This window comes from Bombyx mori, chromosome 8 (assembly GCF_030269925.1).
Source record: "Bombyx mori chromosome 8, ASM3026992v2".
In the NCBI taxonomy this organism is placed as follows: Eukaryota; Metazoa; Arthropoda; class Insecta; order Lepidoptera; family Bombycidae; genus Bombyx; species Bombyx mori.
This window is the reverse complement of record NC_085114.1, coordinates 16,034,620-16,051,712: the sequence shown is the minus strand read 5'-3', so window position 1 is coordinate 16,051,712 and position 17,093 is coordinate 16,034,620. Positions and strand designations below refer to the sequence as shown.

Here is a 17,093-nt window from a genome sequence, read left to right as displayed (position 1 = left end):
CAACCGAGTAAGTAGGACAACCTTGCGATTAGTCAATGTCAGCGCTCTTGAAAAAAACCTTTTGCCTCCGCTTGTGAAAAGCTAAAGTGGAATGACATTTTTTTTTCAAATAACCTTAGATTTAAATTTATATTTCCGACGAATAAACAAAACAGATTCTACTAGGACAAAGCTAGTTTTAAATTTAAATATGTAGATTTAGACTTGTAAATAACTAGATAGGAATATGTTTTACGAATGTATTCCTTCATCTCCTTCTTACTATTACACCTCCCGCTACCAGAGCAGAGTAGATAGACTAGATAGTCATCCATCCAGGAATCTGGAATCGCTGCGTACATTCACAGTACGTTTCCAGAGTTCATTTTAGCCACGTATCGTCCGGCTTTGGAATGAACTCCCCACCACGTCGTTTGCCGAGCGCTATGTTATATCTTTCTCAAAACGAAGCTTGCGGAGAGCTCTCAACAGTAAATAGCGGCTTCCCTGTGCTCCTACCATTTCTGACGTCAATAGGCCACGATGAAAACTAACCACAGGTGGACCCTACATTCGTATGTCTGAAAAAGCAATTTAAATAAATAAAACATTCAACGTAGCATTACGTTATTAATTAAAATAAATATTCCAATATATTTTCAAAATGACTCTATTATGCTTTATTTTCTAAAAGGACTTTCACGGTTACATCCATATGGATAAATCTACGATCGAACCGCGGAATGTATAAATATTCGACTCCCGTCGGTCTGTTCGCTTATATGAGTTAAAAGTTTAAACAATACTGTACCTTATTTACTGAGAGTCACGACTAATATTTCCTTAAACGAGACTCGAGCCTTGCAGCGGCAGCAGAGCATCTGCTCCTCACATCGATCTCGATATTCGCCTGTAATTTTAACTAAATTGTAATGAATACTCTATTAGCAATTAACACTATAAAAAAATACAGTCCAATTGAGACTTTTTGGAAGTCGGTTGAAAACTATACCAACAACCCACACGTTATTCTTTATTAACAATATACTTGTCCTAGTGGTGGCGTCGCGCGTGAGCCTACTCATACTACAATTATAATTTGATTTCAGTTTATTTATTAGCAATTTTTATTAGTAAGACCCGATATACCTAACTACTACGGACAGAGCATGTGCGAGCAGTGTTAGCTCAACGACTACGAACTCGTACACCAGGAAGATGTTAGATTAACGACAAACAGTCCATTAACGTGTTTGATCTTCCTGCAATAAAATGATCAAACATACATCAACAAATAACAAAACACATATTATACTCCTAGATGTAAACAGCTCGAACTTGATATGCAATTAAGGTAGCCCCGCAGAGGGGCGCAACCCTCTGTCTGAACACTGTATGTCTACAATATAAATAATATAGTTATTTAATACTAGCTTTTACCCGCGGCGTCAACCGCGTGGTCAAGGAAAAGGGTCAATAATATTTTTGTAATGTGTCCCGGATTTTTTGTACACATAATAAAAGTGTTTCCCGTGGGAAGGAGATTTTTTCCAGGATCATATAAATTCGTTGCTTTGTTTCGTGCAGAAACAAGAACAAACAAACAAAACACTTTTACATTTATTAAATATAATATTAAAGTATGGATCTTTTGGTCGTAATATAGAAGTACTTTATATGATATTTTATTATCCGTGGGTACCACGGCCATAGGATATTATCCATCTATACCTAAAAGCTCCATTCATCCTTCTCAATATTCAATCATAAGATGACGAAGGCAGATTAGAGATAAAACTCAGCAAAATGAACTCGACAGACCAATAATAATACCCTGTCTTAATGAATCTAATGAATTTTTGCCACCTTACAAAGTGCTAACACAGCTATCCTATAGTCCCAGACCCACCCTCGACAGCCACCCTGAAACCACCTCCTCTAACAGGACTGGACTCAGGCATGATTACAAATTACATTCAACAAAAGTACAGAACATTGTTCAACTGATTTACATCGAACATGACTACTGGCAATACCATTGTATTTGCAACACACTGTAGACTTATAAGAAGATAAGAAGCTAAGTTAACAGGTGCCTTTATTCCTAAGGTAAAATTCTTAGAGAATTTTGAATTCAAGCAAAAAAGCCATCTGATACATATTCTTGACAGAATTCCATGATGAAGAAATAGCAACTTACATAGTATCTGTAGCGTGTGCCGATAAGACGAATAATGACGAAGATATCAGTCAGTAAAGGTGCATTTATCGACGGCGAAGTAGTCGGGAAGAACAAAGGTTATTAAGGTTAGAAGGCGTCAGAACAATATAAATGAGTCTTCGCCAAAGGTGGTGTTAGCTATAAGAAAAATTCACCTACACCGATTATTTAATCTCTAGATACAGCTCAGTGTCACTTACATATATTTGAGTTTTGTATGGTGCAGATTTGCCAGCTATACGTCCAAGATAAGTTATGTACGCGGCATCATATTTCGAGCAAAAACCACAGCGCTATGCTGTGCCTGGCATGGTTTTTTGGTTGATATTGGTGGGCAAATAGCCTCGTTTGTTCCAGTCAAATATTACAGTATTTCTCTTATGAAGAGATCTGACTGAAAGCTGCAAAACCTTTATAATAAGCTTTCTTAAGCTATAACTGAACAGAGAAGCTTATGGTTCGTCTCAGTTCGGTACGGGCTCAAAAAAGTCCATCTTCTCCTCGTAGTGATTACCCGTTAGCCAAAGTTAGACTTTAGCTTAAAATAACGATGTATTATTTTATTAGTATCCAGTTAGGTACTGCATCTAGTATATATTTGCTTCTAATATTAACTTCATTAGAAAAGAAATTCAATTTGAATTTGTTCGCTCTATAAGGCGTCAGAATAATGTTAATGACTTAAGCGAACATTAAAGACTCTTCTACATACACGAGTATTAAAACAGCTCTATTGTAACTCTAGCTTCCGAACCTTGAGCTTTAGAAAGTGACAATACACTAATTTCTCCTTCAATAGGACATAAAAGGGTCGTCTATCTTTTAAATTTGTGCTCCAACGAAAGATATTACTTTATCTAAGTTGTATGGGACAAACGGCTGTGCTGCAGACGACGACCTGAATGGGTTCATTCTTAAAGAAAGCAACAGAGCACGCCTTGTTATTGTCGACGAGACATTAGAGATGACAGAGCTTGCTGCCAATCTCCACGATTTGTGTCTTTTTGTCTCTTGTCTCATGCTATATTTATAATTCTTAATTTCTGGATACGTATAATTTTGCGTGGACTGTAACTTATTGTTCACCACATTCGTGATTGTAATCAAACCAGTATTGTGGTTGCAGTCCAAAAATAAAAAGGTCCCTCCCGCGTCCCTTCATTTTAGTTTTTTCAGCGTAAAAGGGTGACAAGCCCAGACACGAGGGACCTAAGTTAATTTGTCACTTGACAAAGGGTTGCGTTGATTACGGGGGGATGTTTTTGAATATTTAATCAGCCATTACGAGTATGGTTAGTTAGTCGCACGAGGCTTCAAGCGCTTCACTCAATGGAGAAATCGTTGAGCCGTGTTGAGTGTATGTTGCATACTCAATATATTTTTTAATACGTTGTCGAATTTTGTTAGTAATATCCATTATATAGCTCCAGTTGTGATACAAGTACATTATAAGCTCTATTTAACTTGCGGCAGTTCGGAGTGCTTCCTCACAATTTTACACAAAGCTAGAATCGACAAAATAAAATACTAAGTCTGTAACGTATGTAAGTACAACAATATGTGTCCAATGACCATTACCCCTAAAACGCTTACAGTAAGATATGGGAAAAACAGATTCACCAAGTCCTATTAAAGTTGCATTTTTAATTATCCAAGTATTCTTTTAGGGCAGAAATTTTTAGGAAAACAATTAGTATCATCTATGAAGTTTTTTTATTGTTACGCAACGCTTGTCCACGGCATTGACTCACACACTTTATCGATCAAATAAACACTTTTTTCCTGTCCTTGAAATCAGATCAGCGAGTTTTGCGATAATCAAATTGGATCATAAAATTGCGTGCAGTGCAAAAACATTTGCATACAACAAACAAAGTACATTAGTCTGATGCCGAATTTGTTATTTAGGTGTCGCCCACCCGAGACTAGATCCATGGACTGGATAATGTACACTTAAAATTTCGAACCATTAAAATTTCGTGGTTGACAATAAATGACGATATTATTTAACCAACAATTGATTCGTCATAGAATAATAAGTTAGGAAACAGCAAGAACATGTTTCGTGTCTTCCAATATTTACAAGTCGACGACAACTCATGTACAGGGGACTCGTCAGGAGGGCTGTTTCTAATAAGTAATACTTATGCAGTTGCGTCGCGGTAGGGCTGGTTGTAGTGCCAAAATATACGTCACCAAATATTTAGCCGACTGTGTCAAAAGAGCGTTACATATAAACGTAATCATGTAAATGTTATGTTTGTATGGACCCTGTCGGTAGACCGCCTGATAGTGATCACCAGACCCTATGGCCGTGGACCAACCATTAACGAGCCAAGCAGCTACTTATAAATAATATATTTTTGTTTTATTAATTCATGGTATTTATTTGTAATCGCCTACCTATCCAAATAAATCTGTTGAGAATATTGTTGTTAAGGAGGGTAACAGCAGAGGAAGCCGGGTGAAGTAACCGAATCCGTGATTTATAACCATAACCTAACAAAATACGATCATGTTAGATGTCCTGCCCCGTACTAGAATTTATTCAATGGGTTTTTACCACGATTTTCTTCTGTGTTAATTCTTATTGCTTTTATTGAGTTCTCAATATTTCGCTGTTGCAAGGGCACTGACCACATGTAGGTAAACTAATTACTGTAGATAATAAACAAAGAAAAAGAGAATATAGAAAAACCGATACTGGATATATGTATCTACAATACAGTATAATCTCTTTATTCGCGGGGAGTATGTTCTTTGAATATGCCGCGAATACAGAAACCGTGAATATGGAATAGTAATATACATACATATATGGGATTATATGGGGATACTTCCCTAGGTGACAAAATAAAAACATAGTCTAGGCATAGCAGTAATAAAGTCTATTTTACTTTTTTACTAGTCCTTTTGACGCCGCGTTTACTAAGGACATTTGATTGGATTGGAATCCCTTTTAACAACGTGTATGTACCTAGTCAGGTCATAAATTCTGTTACATGTTTAATGTAAAATAATTGAAACAAGTTTATTCATTATGTAACCATTCATATACCAAAATGAACTTAACAAAACATAGATTCTTATGACACTAAAGTTTATTCAAAATGACCTCCGTGATTTTGAATACAGGCCTTCAATCTGCGCGGCCAGTCGTCTATCGCAGCACGAACGAGGTCCATGTCAATATCGGCGGCTGCCTTAATCAAGGATGTCTTGAGTGACTCCAAATTGGGATGAGGCTTTGAGCACGCCTTTTCCTCCAAGTGTTGCTATATCTTGTAATCTAACAGATTCAAATCTGGACTGGAGGAGGGCCAGTCTTCGTGCCGGATGAAGTCGATTTCACGCGCCGCCAGCCAGTCTTGTGTGCTCTTCGCTCTATGAGCTGGCGCCGAATCTTGTTGGAATACCCAGTGCCTGTTATTGAGCATGGTATGAGAAACAGGTTCCACAAGGTTCGTCAGGACTGTATTTTGACATACAACTGCATTCGTTTTTACACCTTTCTCACAAAAATGTACCTCTGTTAAGCCCCAATAAGAAACTCCCAACCATACCATGAGCGAGGATGGAAAATGACCTTGTTGGACACGCGGAATACGGTTGCTCGCTTCTTCACTACTGTGTGCGTACACCTTATCATTTTGTTTGTTGTAGCTCTCTTCTACGGTAAAAAATTTTTCATCCGAAAAAAGAATTTCCCGATATTTTTTTCCCGCGTACCGCTTCAACAAAGCGCGGCATCTCTTCAGTCTCAGGTCCATTAGACGAGCATTCAAACGATGTCCTCTTTTTCTTCGATATGCCCGAAGCCCTAAGTCTTCATTTAACACCCTTTTCACCGTGGTTCTGCTTAACCCCATCTGAAGGGCCAACAGTTTCTGCTTACGTTTGGGATTTCTTTGAATTCGCGCCTTCACAGCTTTTATCACTGCTGGAGTCCTAACAGACCGAGGGCGACCACTTCTTGACCTGTCATCTACACTAGAGTCTTCACTGTATCGTTTGATGGTACGATAAACGAATCTTTTGGTTATATTCAAATTTTTCAGTATGTTAAAAATTTTAATTGGCGCGTAACCGCAACGATGCAACGCAATAACTGCAACACGGTCTTCTTTAAGCGTCCACTCCATATTTAAAAATGAGTAAAATTCTAAAAGTATACATTTTTATTTTCATGAACAATTCGAAATTCGAATTCAATAAACTTTTTTGTGGCCAACATTCTAAAAGAAAAGTTTTTACTGTGTGACAATACTTATGGCCTGACTAGGTATATGATTAGATCCGCCAATAAACAAATCTTAATCGGTCGCATTTCTTAAATCCGCGAGTACGCGATTGAAGGAAGCGCGAATAAAGAGCTTTTACTGAATTTAAAAATGAAAATTTACCTACCACAAGATATTTGATCCATAATCCTTTGTAAAAGCTTAGCTTTCTAGTAAGCAAAACTTTACTAATTCGTTCATTTAGTAAAGGGGTCTAGAGACCATTCCCGCAGAAAATACTTCATGTTACTGGCGCTGCTTCAGATAATATACTGTCGAACTTTATTATAATGTAATGTTTTATATGCAGACCAGAATACAGGATTTCTGCGCGATATAAATAAGTCTCCTCATACTTTCTACAAAATTTGTACACTCGATAATTATACTTATGCGGTTTCAACCCTACAAACAAAAAAATGTGTCCCCAAACATGCCTTAAGGGATACGGGAGCATTTCATTTACCCCTCGCTCGGGGTTGTTGGAGATATCAACAAGACTAGGGGGAGAAATTGTGAATTTCTAGAGGGAAAACCTTTGAAGTCGAAATATTTGTGATTACAGCCGGGCGCAGTGAGGGTCGACACCACATTACCGCGTCTGTCTGCGTGAGCCTCCGAAATATGACAGTATAAATAATAACAATTTAATGAATTTTGACTTTAATGCTGTGTATTCCGAGATTTTGGCGAGCCGTGCACGGGTTGAACACATTTTACAATTTAATCTCGCGTTCATATCGGCTGCTCTGTCCGCGGCTCACTGACGTGCATACTTTTATCTAAATTCACCGGAAATTGTAAATAAAAATTACCAAACAAAATTAACCCGTAAAATGGATATTAAGATAATCTAAGATTATGTGCCTCTCATTGGAAACGAGGACTCGGAAGTGGGCACGAAACACTATTAACTTAAATACCTTAAATAATAAAACTATCCATGATATTAACAATGTTAATACAATACTTACGTACAATACAATAACAAAAATCGTAGGCACACGTAAATTTCGCATTGTGTAAAGAATATCTAAAGAGAGCATAATCTTCTTTTTTATGTATAAAAATGAATTGCTGTTCGTTAGTTTCGCTAAAACTCGAGAACGGCTGGACCGATTTGGCAATTTTGGTCTTGAATTATTTGTCGAAGTCCTGAAAAGGTTTAAAAGGTAGATAAATATGAAAAACCTCGGAATTAAATAAATTTAACAATTTTGTTTTCCCTTTCATGTGTTGTCCCCCGTCATCCCCCATCGGACGGATTCCTTTTGTTTCTTTTAAGTTTATTTTATACAAAAGTTTAGGTCTTTTATTTGTCGATTAAGCCACTGCAAAGTCGCCGGGTCAGCCGGGTCAGCTAGTAATAATAATAAAATAAAGAGAGTTATGCTAACGTGACGCATGACATGACTTGCGCCACAAATAAAAGTCAAACTACCTACAGCCAACAGCCCAAGCTAGGACCTCAAACTTAGTCCCAGGGGCCCTGAGGTCACGACTAATCAGCAGGCCAATGAGCCGACCGAACTGAAATGTTTCTTGAATTAAAATCTAATATTTTTTTAGATGAGATGTGGAGCCTGGTCGACAGTGGAGGAGCGGACGGCAAGTCTGCGCCGTGCTCCCGCGGCAAGCACTCCGCGACCTTACTAGGGGGCTTCGTGTACGTGCTGGGGGGGCGAGGGTCTGGAGGTTCCGTGCCGCTCAGAGATTTCTGGAGATATAGTCTTAGTAAGTATTTGATGAGGCTGATACATACGATGTAGACCAATGTAGAGCGTTTCCATGAACAGTCCAAGCTCTCCCGAACGATCTCAATGAGATGTTCGTGATGTTGACATTCTGTGTGCTCTGTTATAAAAAAAAGTCTTCCACAAAGTTGCACTAAAAATAGGCCTAATTTTTGTCGCAAAGCAAAAATCCCATACTAAAGTCAGCACAGAGATCGCAAAGCGCCATTGAAAGTTCACAGCAGCTTTTGAAATGAGCATCTCCGGGGAAAATGTTCCATTGAAACTCGAAGTCAGCACGAACCGACACTCGTGAGACACTTCAGACGAATCACGTTCCCGAGCTAATTGGGTCAAGAACTGGTCGAAGTCGAATGGTCTTTTATTGACCCTTATGATGTAAGTGGCGTTATTGTTTCAACACAAATAGGAATATAGGTGAGGACACGCGGTGTCAGCGCGGAGGGAAGTCACGGTATACCAGTGTCGCTCGATCAGTAAGTAGAATGTGTGTTCATTCAGATCTTCTCACAAAAAAAGTGTTTCAGCCAAAATAATTCCACATCGAAAATTATTTAAAAACTCATCTTTAATTTTATTCCAACTCATAACTTTAACTAGGTTTTCTTGATTCATTAATTTTTTTCTTATTTTCTATTTTTATCTTCTGAATCTGTGGCTTGGCCTTCAGTCTTAAATTTCCTGTTTTCATAATAACCATCAGAAATTTCTCATTGTTCAAGTCAGTATTTGTTATTAGTTCAATAAATTTTGTTTCTTTTAACTGTTATATTATTATGCATTTCGCTATTAAGTTTGTGGTAACGTCGTTTGTGTGACCCGTCAAATGATTATAATCAAAACCCTTAGACGTGAAATGAAAGCGGCTCCGTCCGTTTGATATAAAAAAAACATCCAACATTTTTCGAAGAAGAACTCATTAAAATAAAAAACAGACACATATCAGAGTACATGCAGATTCCGGGTTCTTAAGTACCTTCCACAAAAGTACTGCCTCCGACTAGGAATCTACCCGTTGCTCATGGTACAGTAGACCGACGAGACGGTCTACTATTATAATATTATGAGGCAACAATATTAATCCTCTTGAATTTTTATTTCCAGCAACAGGAAACTGGGAGAAGTTGGACTGTCGTGGAGAGCATCCTCCGTCTCTCCAAGAGCACACGGCGACCGCGCACGGGCACAGGATCTACGTGTTCGGCGGCGAGGCGGGGGCGCTCACCAACGAGACCCCGCTGTGGATATACGATACAGAGGTATTTCTTTATGATTAAAGGTTTACTGGTGGCCTGGAGCCCTTTCTAGTTTCACCAGGACTGGTGGACGAGCAAAGGCTCAGCCAAAAGAGTTGGGATTAGCTAACAGCTGCCCGAACGCCTCCGAAGGAGACCTAACAACTCGAGAGCAGCTGCTTCGCGAATAAATCCGCTAACGGATCGGAATCGCGACCCGCTGAGATGATCCGGCGAGAAACTCAGTGGGCTAATGCATGGGTTGGATCAGTGAGGGGCAAAGCACGGCCCACCGGCCAATTCCGGCCCGCGGAAGTATTTAATCCGGCCCGCCGAGAGTCCATTGATCCTAAATATTCTAGTCAGCATTTTAGCGCGTAAAATTTTTAATGAAAGCTCCAATTCGTCAGGGGTGTTTTGAGCTTTCACTATCTCATAATTAACTTTCCATCATTATAATCTCGGCAGTCTGTCACAGGTATTAGCTTATTTATTAGAAAACAACCACTAGTTTCACCTATCTATCGCACGTCTCACGTCTCACACGCCTAACAAGGCGTAATACTAAAATGTATTTTGTTTATTAAAAAGTTTTAATACAAAATGCATTTTTTCTATAATTCTGGCCCTCCTTTAGAATTTCTTAAACTTTATGGCCCACCACTGGGTTAGACGATCCGAGATACGTTCAACTGTCATATTGCAGTTTTACAATCTACTTACATCTATCGCTTGCATCAGAGAGGCGAAACACAGCACAGCTTAGTGCTTTTCATAATAATTTTTTAGTAGACACTATAACAAAATGTTCTGACATATGACCATATTCCAATTTCCCAAATCCACGAAATTGCGTATTTGCCCTCAGACACAAATCTGGCGCAAGCTTCCCGGCCAAGTGAACTACACTTCCTCCGTGCGTCGTCGCGCAAGGGACCCTCGTGGCGCTGTCAGTGGACCTCGAGGTCGGAGGGGACACACAGCTCATGCCCTTAAGGACTGTCTCCTCATTTATGGAGGGTACCAGGATTTGAAGGGGTCCACTAATGAACTCTGGGCGTTCCACTATGGTAAGAGTTTTTCACCTGAGATATTAAGGATATAAAGAAAGTGCGTGCTGCCTATATTTTAAAGAAGCGGTCGTCTCGTGATTACTTCAAACCAGAAATATGCAAACTAATAAACGAGCTGTGCAAGCGGGTCCGCGAATTATTTTATTGCATATTGATACTGCGGTTACATTATGCAGGTTAACTTGCAACATTCCTCCATTCAGACGGGAGCATTTGCGTCATGGGTTTCTATAATCTCCGTACATTAGAGTTCATCGGCAATAACACGATTTGTTACAGAATCCGAGTCGTGGCACCAAGTCCGGACGTGGAACTCCGGGCCGGCGCGCCACCGCCACGCCGCCGCGCTGCACGACGAGCGCCTGTACGTGCACGGCGGACAGTGCGACCTGCGGGACTGCGCCGACCTGTGGTTCTACGACACCAGTGAGTAGGCCTGTACCTCTATATACTTCATCTGTTTAAATACTTTGCTTAAAAAAGAAGCTACCTTTTTGATACGGTGACGCCATCTTATTTTATGCCTCCGTCACCTAAATCAGTGCTAGATTTTAAATATCATTCTAACGTTGATTTGAGACCCTGTTAGTCGTTCTTAATTATTGTTATTAAATGTAACATGAAATAAGTACTGCACAAACCGCAACCGGTCACAAGTATTGATGCGTTACAACTTTGGCTTGAGTTAGACGTTCCAATAAATAGTACATCTATGAGTCGTGCGTTGACCGAACGGGCGGCGAGCCCTATAACCACATGCACGTGACGCACAACGCGGCGCTGTGCGTGACGTGCCGCGGCGATGTACCGCGTGGTGCCGCAGTGTCGCGCGTGTGGCGGGAGGTGCGCGCGCGTGCGGGCCCGGCGCCGCGCAGTGGGCACGCGGCGGCGCGCGCTCGCGCTCACCTCTACATCTTCGGGGGAGACTCACATTCACACCCGCACAACGACCTGTGGCGGTTTCATTTTGGTAAATAGCACTTCTTTAAATCTCAAACTTATTTATTTCTTGCTCGTCATAAATATGACGTTAATTAACAAAAAAAACTCCCTATCCCCCCTTAAACTGCATATTACGAGGGCGGCACTGAAAATTTCGGGAATTAACGAACGTGACACAACATTACTATTTAAAAATGTATTTATTGCTTTTCGAAGTATTCTCCGCGAAATTTGACACACTTTTCCATACGATGGAACCAATCATTGAAGCAACCATTCCATTCGGAAGTTGGGGTCTCCAAAATGGCCGTTTTGTAGGCGTCCACAGCTTCTTCAGGTGATGAAAATCTCTGTCCACGCAATTTATTCTTTATTTTAGGGAAAGTATAGAAATCATTAGGGCTTAGGTCGGGGCTGTACGGCGGATGGTCTAATAATTCTATACCTATTTTCTTGCTCTAAAAACTCTTTTGTTCTGTGCGCGGTGTGAGAACTCGCATTGTCGTGATGGAGGATGATGCGGCGGTTGCAGTTCTCTTTACGGAGTTCAGAAACGACCTGTGGCAAACAAATGCTAGCATACCATTCTGCATTAACCGTTCTTTGTCCCTCTAGAGGGATTGCTCGGTAGACCGACGGTCCGAATGTTGTTGTTCGGAACTTGTATATATGTGCTTTATCTTGAAAATGTCGTAAGCGAGATTCAGGCATCTGTCAATTATCTTGCGTTGTATGATGGCTACCCGCCACATGCATTAACCGTTCTTTGTCCCTCAGGAGGAATAGTCGTAACATGGCCGGTTTTGGAGACAAACGTGGCCACCATTTTTTTTGCAACACTCCGTGAACGAACAATTTTTGTTGGCTTTAACTCATTTTCGAACACCCAAACTCGTGACTGGTTTTTTGTTTCGGGTTCGTACGCGTATATCCAGGATTCGTCACCTGATACAATGTTGTATACAGCATTTGACGATCCTGCGTGGAATCTTTCGAGAGTTCTGACGCACCAAGTAACGCGAGCCGCTTTTTGCTCTTCACAGAGCGAATTCGGTATCCATCGGGAAAACAACTTTTTTGCATCTAATTGTTCATGCAAGATTATTTGTATTTGACTCATGCCAATGTCTAAAGTTGCCTGAATTTCGCGGTATGTCACATGTCGATCTTCCTCAGTCAGCTTACGCACAGCATCAACGTTTTCTTGGGTGACTGCAGTTTTTGGACGACCTTGACGGGGATCATCACTGAGCTTGACACGTCCACGTTGAAACTCAGCAAGGCAGCGATAAATTGTGGTTTTGGATGGGGCTTCATCACCAAATGCAGAAATCATCCGGTCAACACACTGTTTTTGTGTTAAACCACTTCGAAAGTCATAATAAATCATCGCTCTTGAATTTTCTCGAGTCAATTCCATTTTCTCAACGACTAAACAAGTTTGACAAAACCTCGTGACAAGACCGAGAATCTTTTTTTAAATAAATAAATGGTATTCGATTTTTAAAACCAAGGAGTTTTCAATTAAAAAGATTTTAATATGACAGGAACAGTGGAAATATTCCATTCCCGATACTTTTAGTGCAGCCTAGTATGTACATTACAAGAGCTCCATCTTACGGATCCATACGATCCAATAACCTTTGCATTACACGCCTTCAGCTCTAACACTGAAGCAGGCTTAGGGACCCCGGTAACCATACTCGTCGAAACTAACAGATTTCGACGTGCAACCTAACCCATACATCAGCCCGCTGAGTTTCTCGCCGGACCTTCTTTGCGGGTCGCGATTCCGATCCGGTAGTAGATTAATTCGCGAAGCAGTTGCTCTTGGTTTGTTAGGCCACCTTCGGAGTCGCTCGGGCAGCTGTTAACAAATCCCACCCCTCCTGGCTGCGTCTCTGTTCGTCCATTTGTTCTGGAGAAACTGGAAACGCGTCCGGGCCACCAGTAATCCCTCAATCACTTAATTTTGATTTAATTTTATATCTATAACAATTAATACCATCTATGTTTCTTCGAAATCGGACTGGGAATCTATGCACTGCACATGTAGATAAAACTCAATTTTACGAAGGAGTAATTTTTATTTTTTTCCCAGCAACAGAAACATGGGAGCACATTCCTAATACAGTAAAGTGGCCCTCCCCTCGCACCGACACGTGCGCCATCCTCCTCCCGCGACGACCGCCTCGCGCTCCTCCCCGGTCCCCCCCGCTCGCCCACCCGACCCTGGCGCGGCCTCCTCCCCCACCTGGGAACATCCTTCGTGAAATCTCCAAGCTGTCTGCCTTTCACATCCGTCGCGCCGCTCGCTGCTCCTACACTGCCCTCGCCGGGAACAAGGACTCTACTGAAAGCTTAGTTCCATCCGAATCGACGCTTCCGAAGTCACAATCTGCCTTCCACATGGAGCGGCGCGGACAGTGCAGCCCGCGGGAAGGGGATGTACCCGACCTCACGCGTGACCCACTCTCCGTGCCCGACTTCGCGGACATGGTCACAACCCCCACTCGAACCACCAAGCTCGTCTACCTGGACTCTGAAGATGAAGCAAACGGGAAGAGAGACGTCACTGTTAAAATGGACAGCGAGACCACCGTGGTCATGCCCAAGTCAGCTTCTGTCCGGTTCACCAAAACTGTGACCATTACAGACGAAGAGGACACCGAGATGTCCACTTCAGACTACGCCAGCGCCGAGAAAGTGAACAGAATATCGGGAAACGGTTTCAGTAATCCTCACTACTTGGGTCCAGATGTGAGGAACTTGAACCTGGCTCTGACCCCCGACTCGGGAGTTGCGCCTGGAGACATAGAGCTGCAAGACATGAACGTCGGTCGGCGGGCGGCCAGGCCCGGGGACACGCCACTGTACCTGCTCATCGTGGGCGGGAAGGAAACCCCGCACGTGGCCTTGATGCAGAGCCCTCTGTCTATGTGGGCTTATAGACTTCACTAAAATTGTATATTTTTTTAAAGCACAAATGTTAATACAGTAATAAATTACGAATTGTCATTAGAAGCATAACTAATACAATGACATTTTTTAGTAAGTGGTAAAACTGTTTAGTAAGAAATTTAAAAGAATTTCATAAAAAATGTAGTATTTTGCAATCATAATAGACGCTCCTGGCAACCCTGCCGCGCCCGCCACGCCGCCGCCACGTCGCGGGCGAGTGGCGGGCGACGTTGCGTGACCGTCAAATGTAACATAGTTTAAAAGTTTTATTATCTATCAACTCTATTGACAAAATTGGCTTTTGTTTTATTCTGAGCAGTATTAACCTAATAAATGTTGCCAAAACATAAGATTGTCAAACGTGAAGCATTTAAATTAAACAATCTGATACACGAAAATAAAACCACCGACATTCGCAAGACAAATCATAAATTATTTAGAAAGGGGTCTTAAATTAAATTTCAAACTGATTACATTATTGTAGTGTATTTATAAATTATTATTAGTATTTCATAGTTTTGATGTCCATTCATTACTTAAAAGCTTTAGTTTTAATAACATTCTCTTAAACTAAGTCCAAACTTTAGTTAGATATCCGCCTTACCGAACTTTAGACGGAATATTTGAAAATATTGTAGGCATTTTTTTTCATGAATTTCCATATAATGCCGTTATTAAATTGTAATAGTTAAATGTACAGATGCTAACTTATAGTAATTTACAATTCTCGGATAGATGTTTTTATCTTATTACTAAGTAGTTAATTAAGTACTTAATTAGTGTCAAAAGCACAAAGTTCGTCCAATATTTCACTAAGCGGTTTCTTAAATGATGCAGTTAGGTGGTATACAGTATTTAGCCTAAGTATAAAGTCCATTAAGTCCTTTCAATGTAAATATGCGAGTCGTGCGACCGTCCTGCGCCAATCCACCCACATCGACAGTCAACCCGTGCAGCGGCCACGGGAATCCCCTTTATGTTTTACCATTTGTCTAATAATTCAAATAGTACCAAAGTCTGGTAGTTCCTCGTGCGACCTCACTTGGCCCTCTGCGGTACCAGTGTGCTTAGTGCGAGTTTTTGAACGTTCTCGATAGCGTAAAAGTTAGCTCATATTTGTATGGAATGTGATCGTTTGCCTACGTTGGTCGCTAGGGGCGCTGTTCCAACTGCATGCAAAATTGGGCTAACTTTTACGCTATCGAGAACGTTAAGAAACTCGCACTAAGCACACAGCTGTATGTACACTGCGGTCTCGCAGCCTCGGCCCGGCTGCCTTCTGCCAGTATCTCCGACGATCAGAACATAAACTACCGAAATAGTTATTAATTGAATCCTTTGTAAAATTAACGTTGTAATATTCTGAACATTTTGTGTTTAAGAATACAACCATATTGTTTTTTCGTGTATTATATAAGATGACGGCCATTGAAATAAGTGTTTCTAGGGTAAAAAGTAAAACCATTTATTTATTTTACTGTTGTTATTTAATTTATTGTTTTGTATGTCATGTTATTGTTTGTACTTTAAGCTCAATTGTAGGCACTCGGGAGACAGCGATGATGGACGTGTCATTTAAACATTATCGCGGATTCAAAACCAGACACGCAATTTGAATGTTCTAATATTAATGTTAATCATACAGTTCAACAGTGCTCAGGATTGACCTGTTGTTAACGCTGTCAGTTGCATGTGCGATAACTGAATTTAACACGGCCCGCTCGTCTACCAGCCTAAATCACAAGTGCAATAATTAATTTATTTTTAAACTGTTTTTCTCATTAATAAAATCGGACAAAGAATTTTACGATGTGTAAAAATGATTTATTTTTACATTACGTACTTAATTTCTGTAGCTGTGGATAAAATTACTTAGTGTGTTAAGACTGAGTAGCGTAGACATTTTGTAAGTGCATTTTAGTTTTGCCTTATATATCACCAACGGAGATTCACGATACAAAACAAATTAACAATAACGAGGGAAGAATAGCGAACGACGTCACAAAACTATTACTGAACTATGTTTCCAAACGCCAGAATACACTCAAGTCATGAGGTGAGTCCGCTCCTCATGCAGACAGGCCTCACCGTGTTTCTTGTGACCGTCGCGGAATAGATGTTCCGCTATAACGGGTTAGTTGCAGGCACGGTAGATACCGTTAAGACTTGGGCCTCGTGTTTCCGAGGTGGCGTCGTACACGTTGGCGCTGCTTATAGGCTCTGGTAATCGCATAACACCAGCCGAGTCGTGAGCTCGATAACCCAGCTAGGCTCCTCGAGGGAGACGTGGGCGCGCGATATTCTTATAGGTATCAGACATTTGTAATGTTACTTTTGCTTTGCATATTAATGTTTGTTACTTTCGCCGTAAGCAAGTAGATCGCTGCGTGTATTTCGCTGATTCTTCTCTTTGATATTTTCGTTTCAATTTTAATATTTTGATTTTTAGTTTTTTTATTCGTGGATTCTGATCGAGTGGAATGTAACATTTCTTGTCTACTTGTACCACGTAAACGTCACAATGTACAATGCGTTGAGGGAGTCTTAAAACAAGTAAAAGTATTTAGTTGAATCTGTGTTTTTATTTAATTGCTACGAGCCCCGGTTTCATCACAATCTGAACGCCGCCACCCACCCTTCGATCCGGG

The 17,093-nt window shown here is 40.8% G+C and overlaps 1 protein-coding gene and 1 long non-coding RNA gene across 4 annotated transcripts in view; one reads left to right on the top strand and one right to left on the bottom strand.

Moving 5' to 3' along the window:
- LOC101745460 (F-box only protein 42) overlaps positions 1–17,017 on the top strand; it is a 31,386-nt gene extending 14,369 nt beyond the window's left edge. For 2 of the 3 annotated variants that reach the window (XM_012697971.4, XM_012697972.4), the window contains exons 2-7: positions 8,050–8,214; positions 9,339–9,493; positions 10,338–10,539; positions 10,822–10,968; positions 11,366–11,512; positions 13,586–17,017. In XM_012697971.4, the coding sequence (XP_012553425.1) occupies positions 8,050–8,214; positions 9,339–9,493; positions 10,338–10,539; positions 10,822–10,968; positions 11,366–11,512; positions 13,586–14,445 (1,676 nt within the window). In that variant the 3' untranslated portion in view covers positions 14,446–17,017. The remainder of the gene's footprint in view (positions 1–8,049; positions 8,215–9,338; positions 9,494–10,337; positions 10,540–10,821; positions 10,969–11,365; positions 11,513–13,585) is intronic. The other variant, XM_021346305.3, reaches the window with a different exon arrangement.
- On the bottom strand, positions 590–4,032 carry LOC134199214 (uncharacterized). The gene is made up of 2 exons (XR_009973593.1): positions 2,401–4,032; positions 590–889 (listed from the first exon to the last, which is right to left on the bottom strand). It is a non-coding gene; the product is annotated as an uncharacterized LOC134199214 (long non-coding RNA).
- Positions 17,018–17,093: the final 76 nt, after the last annotated feature.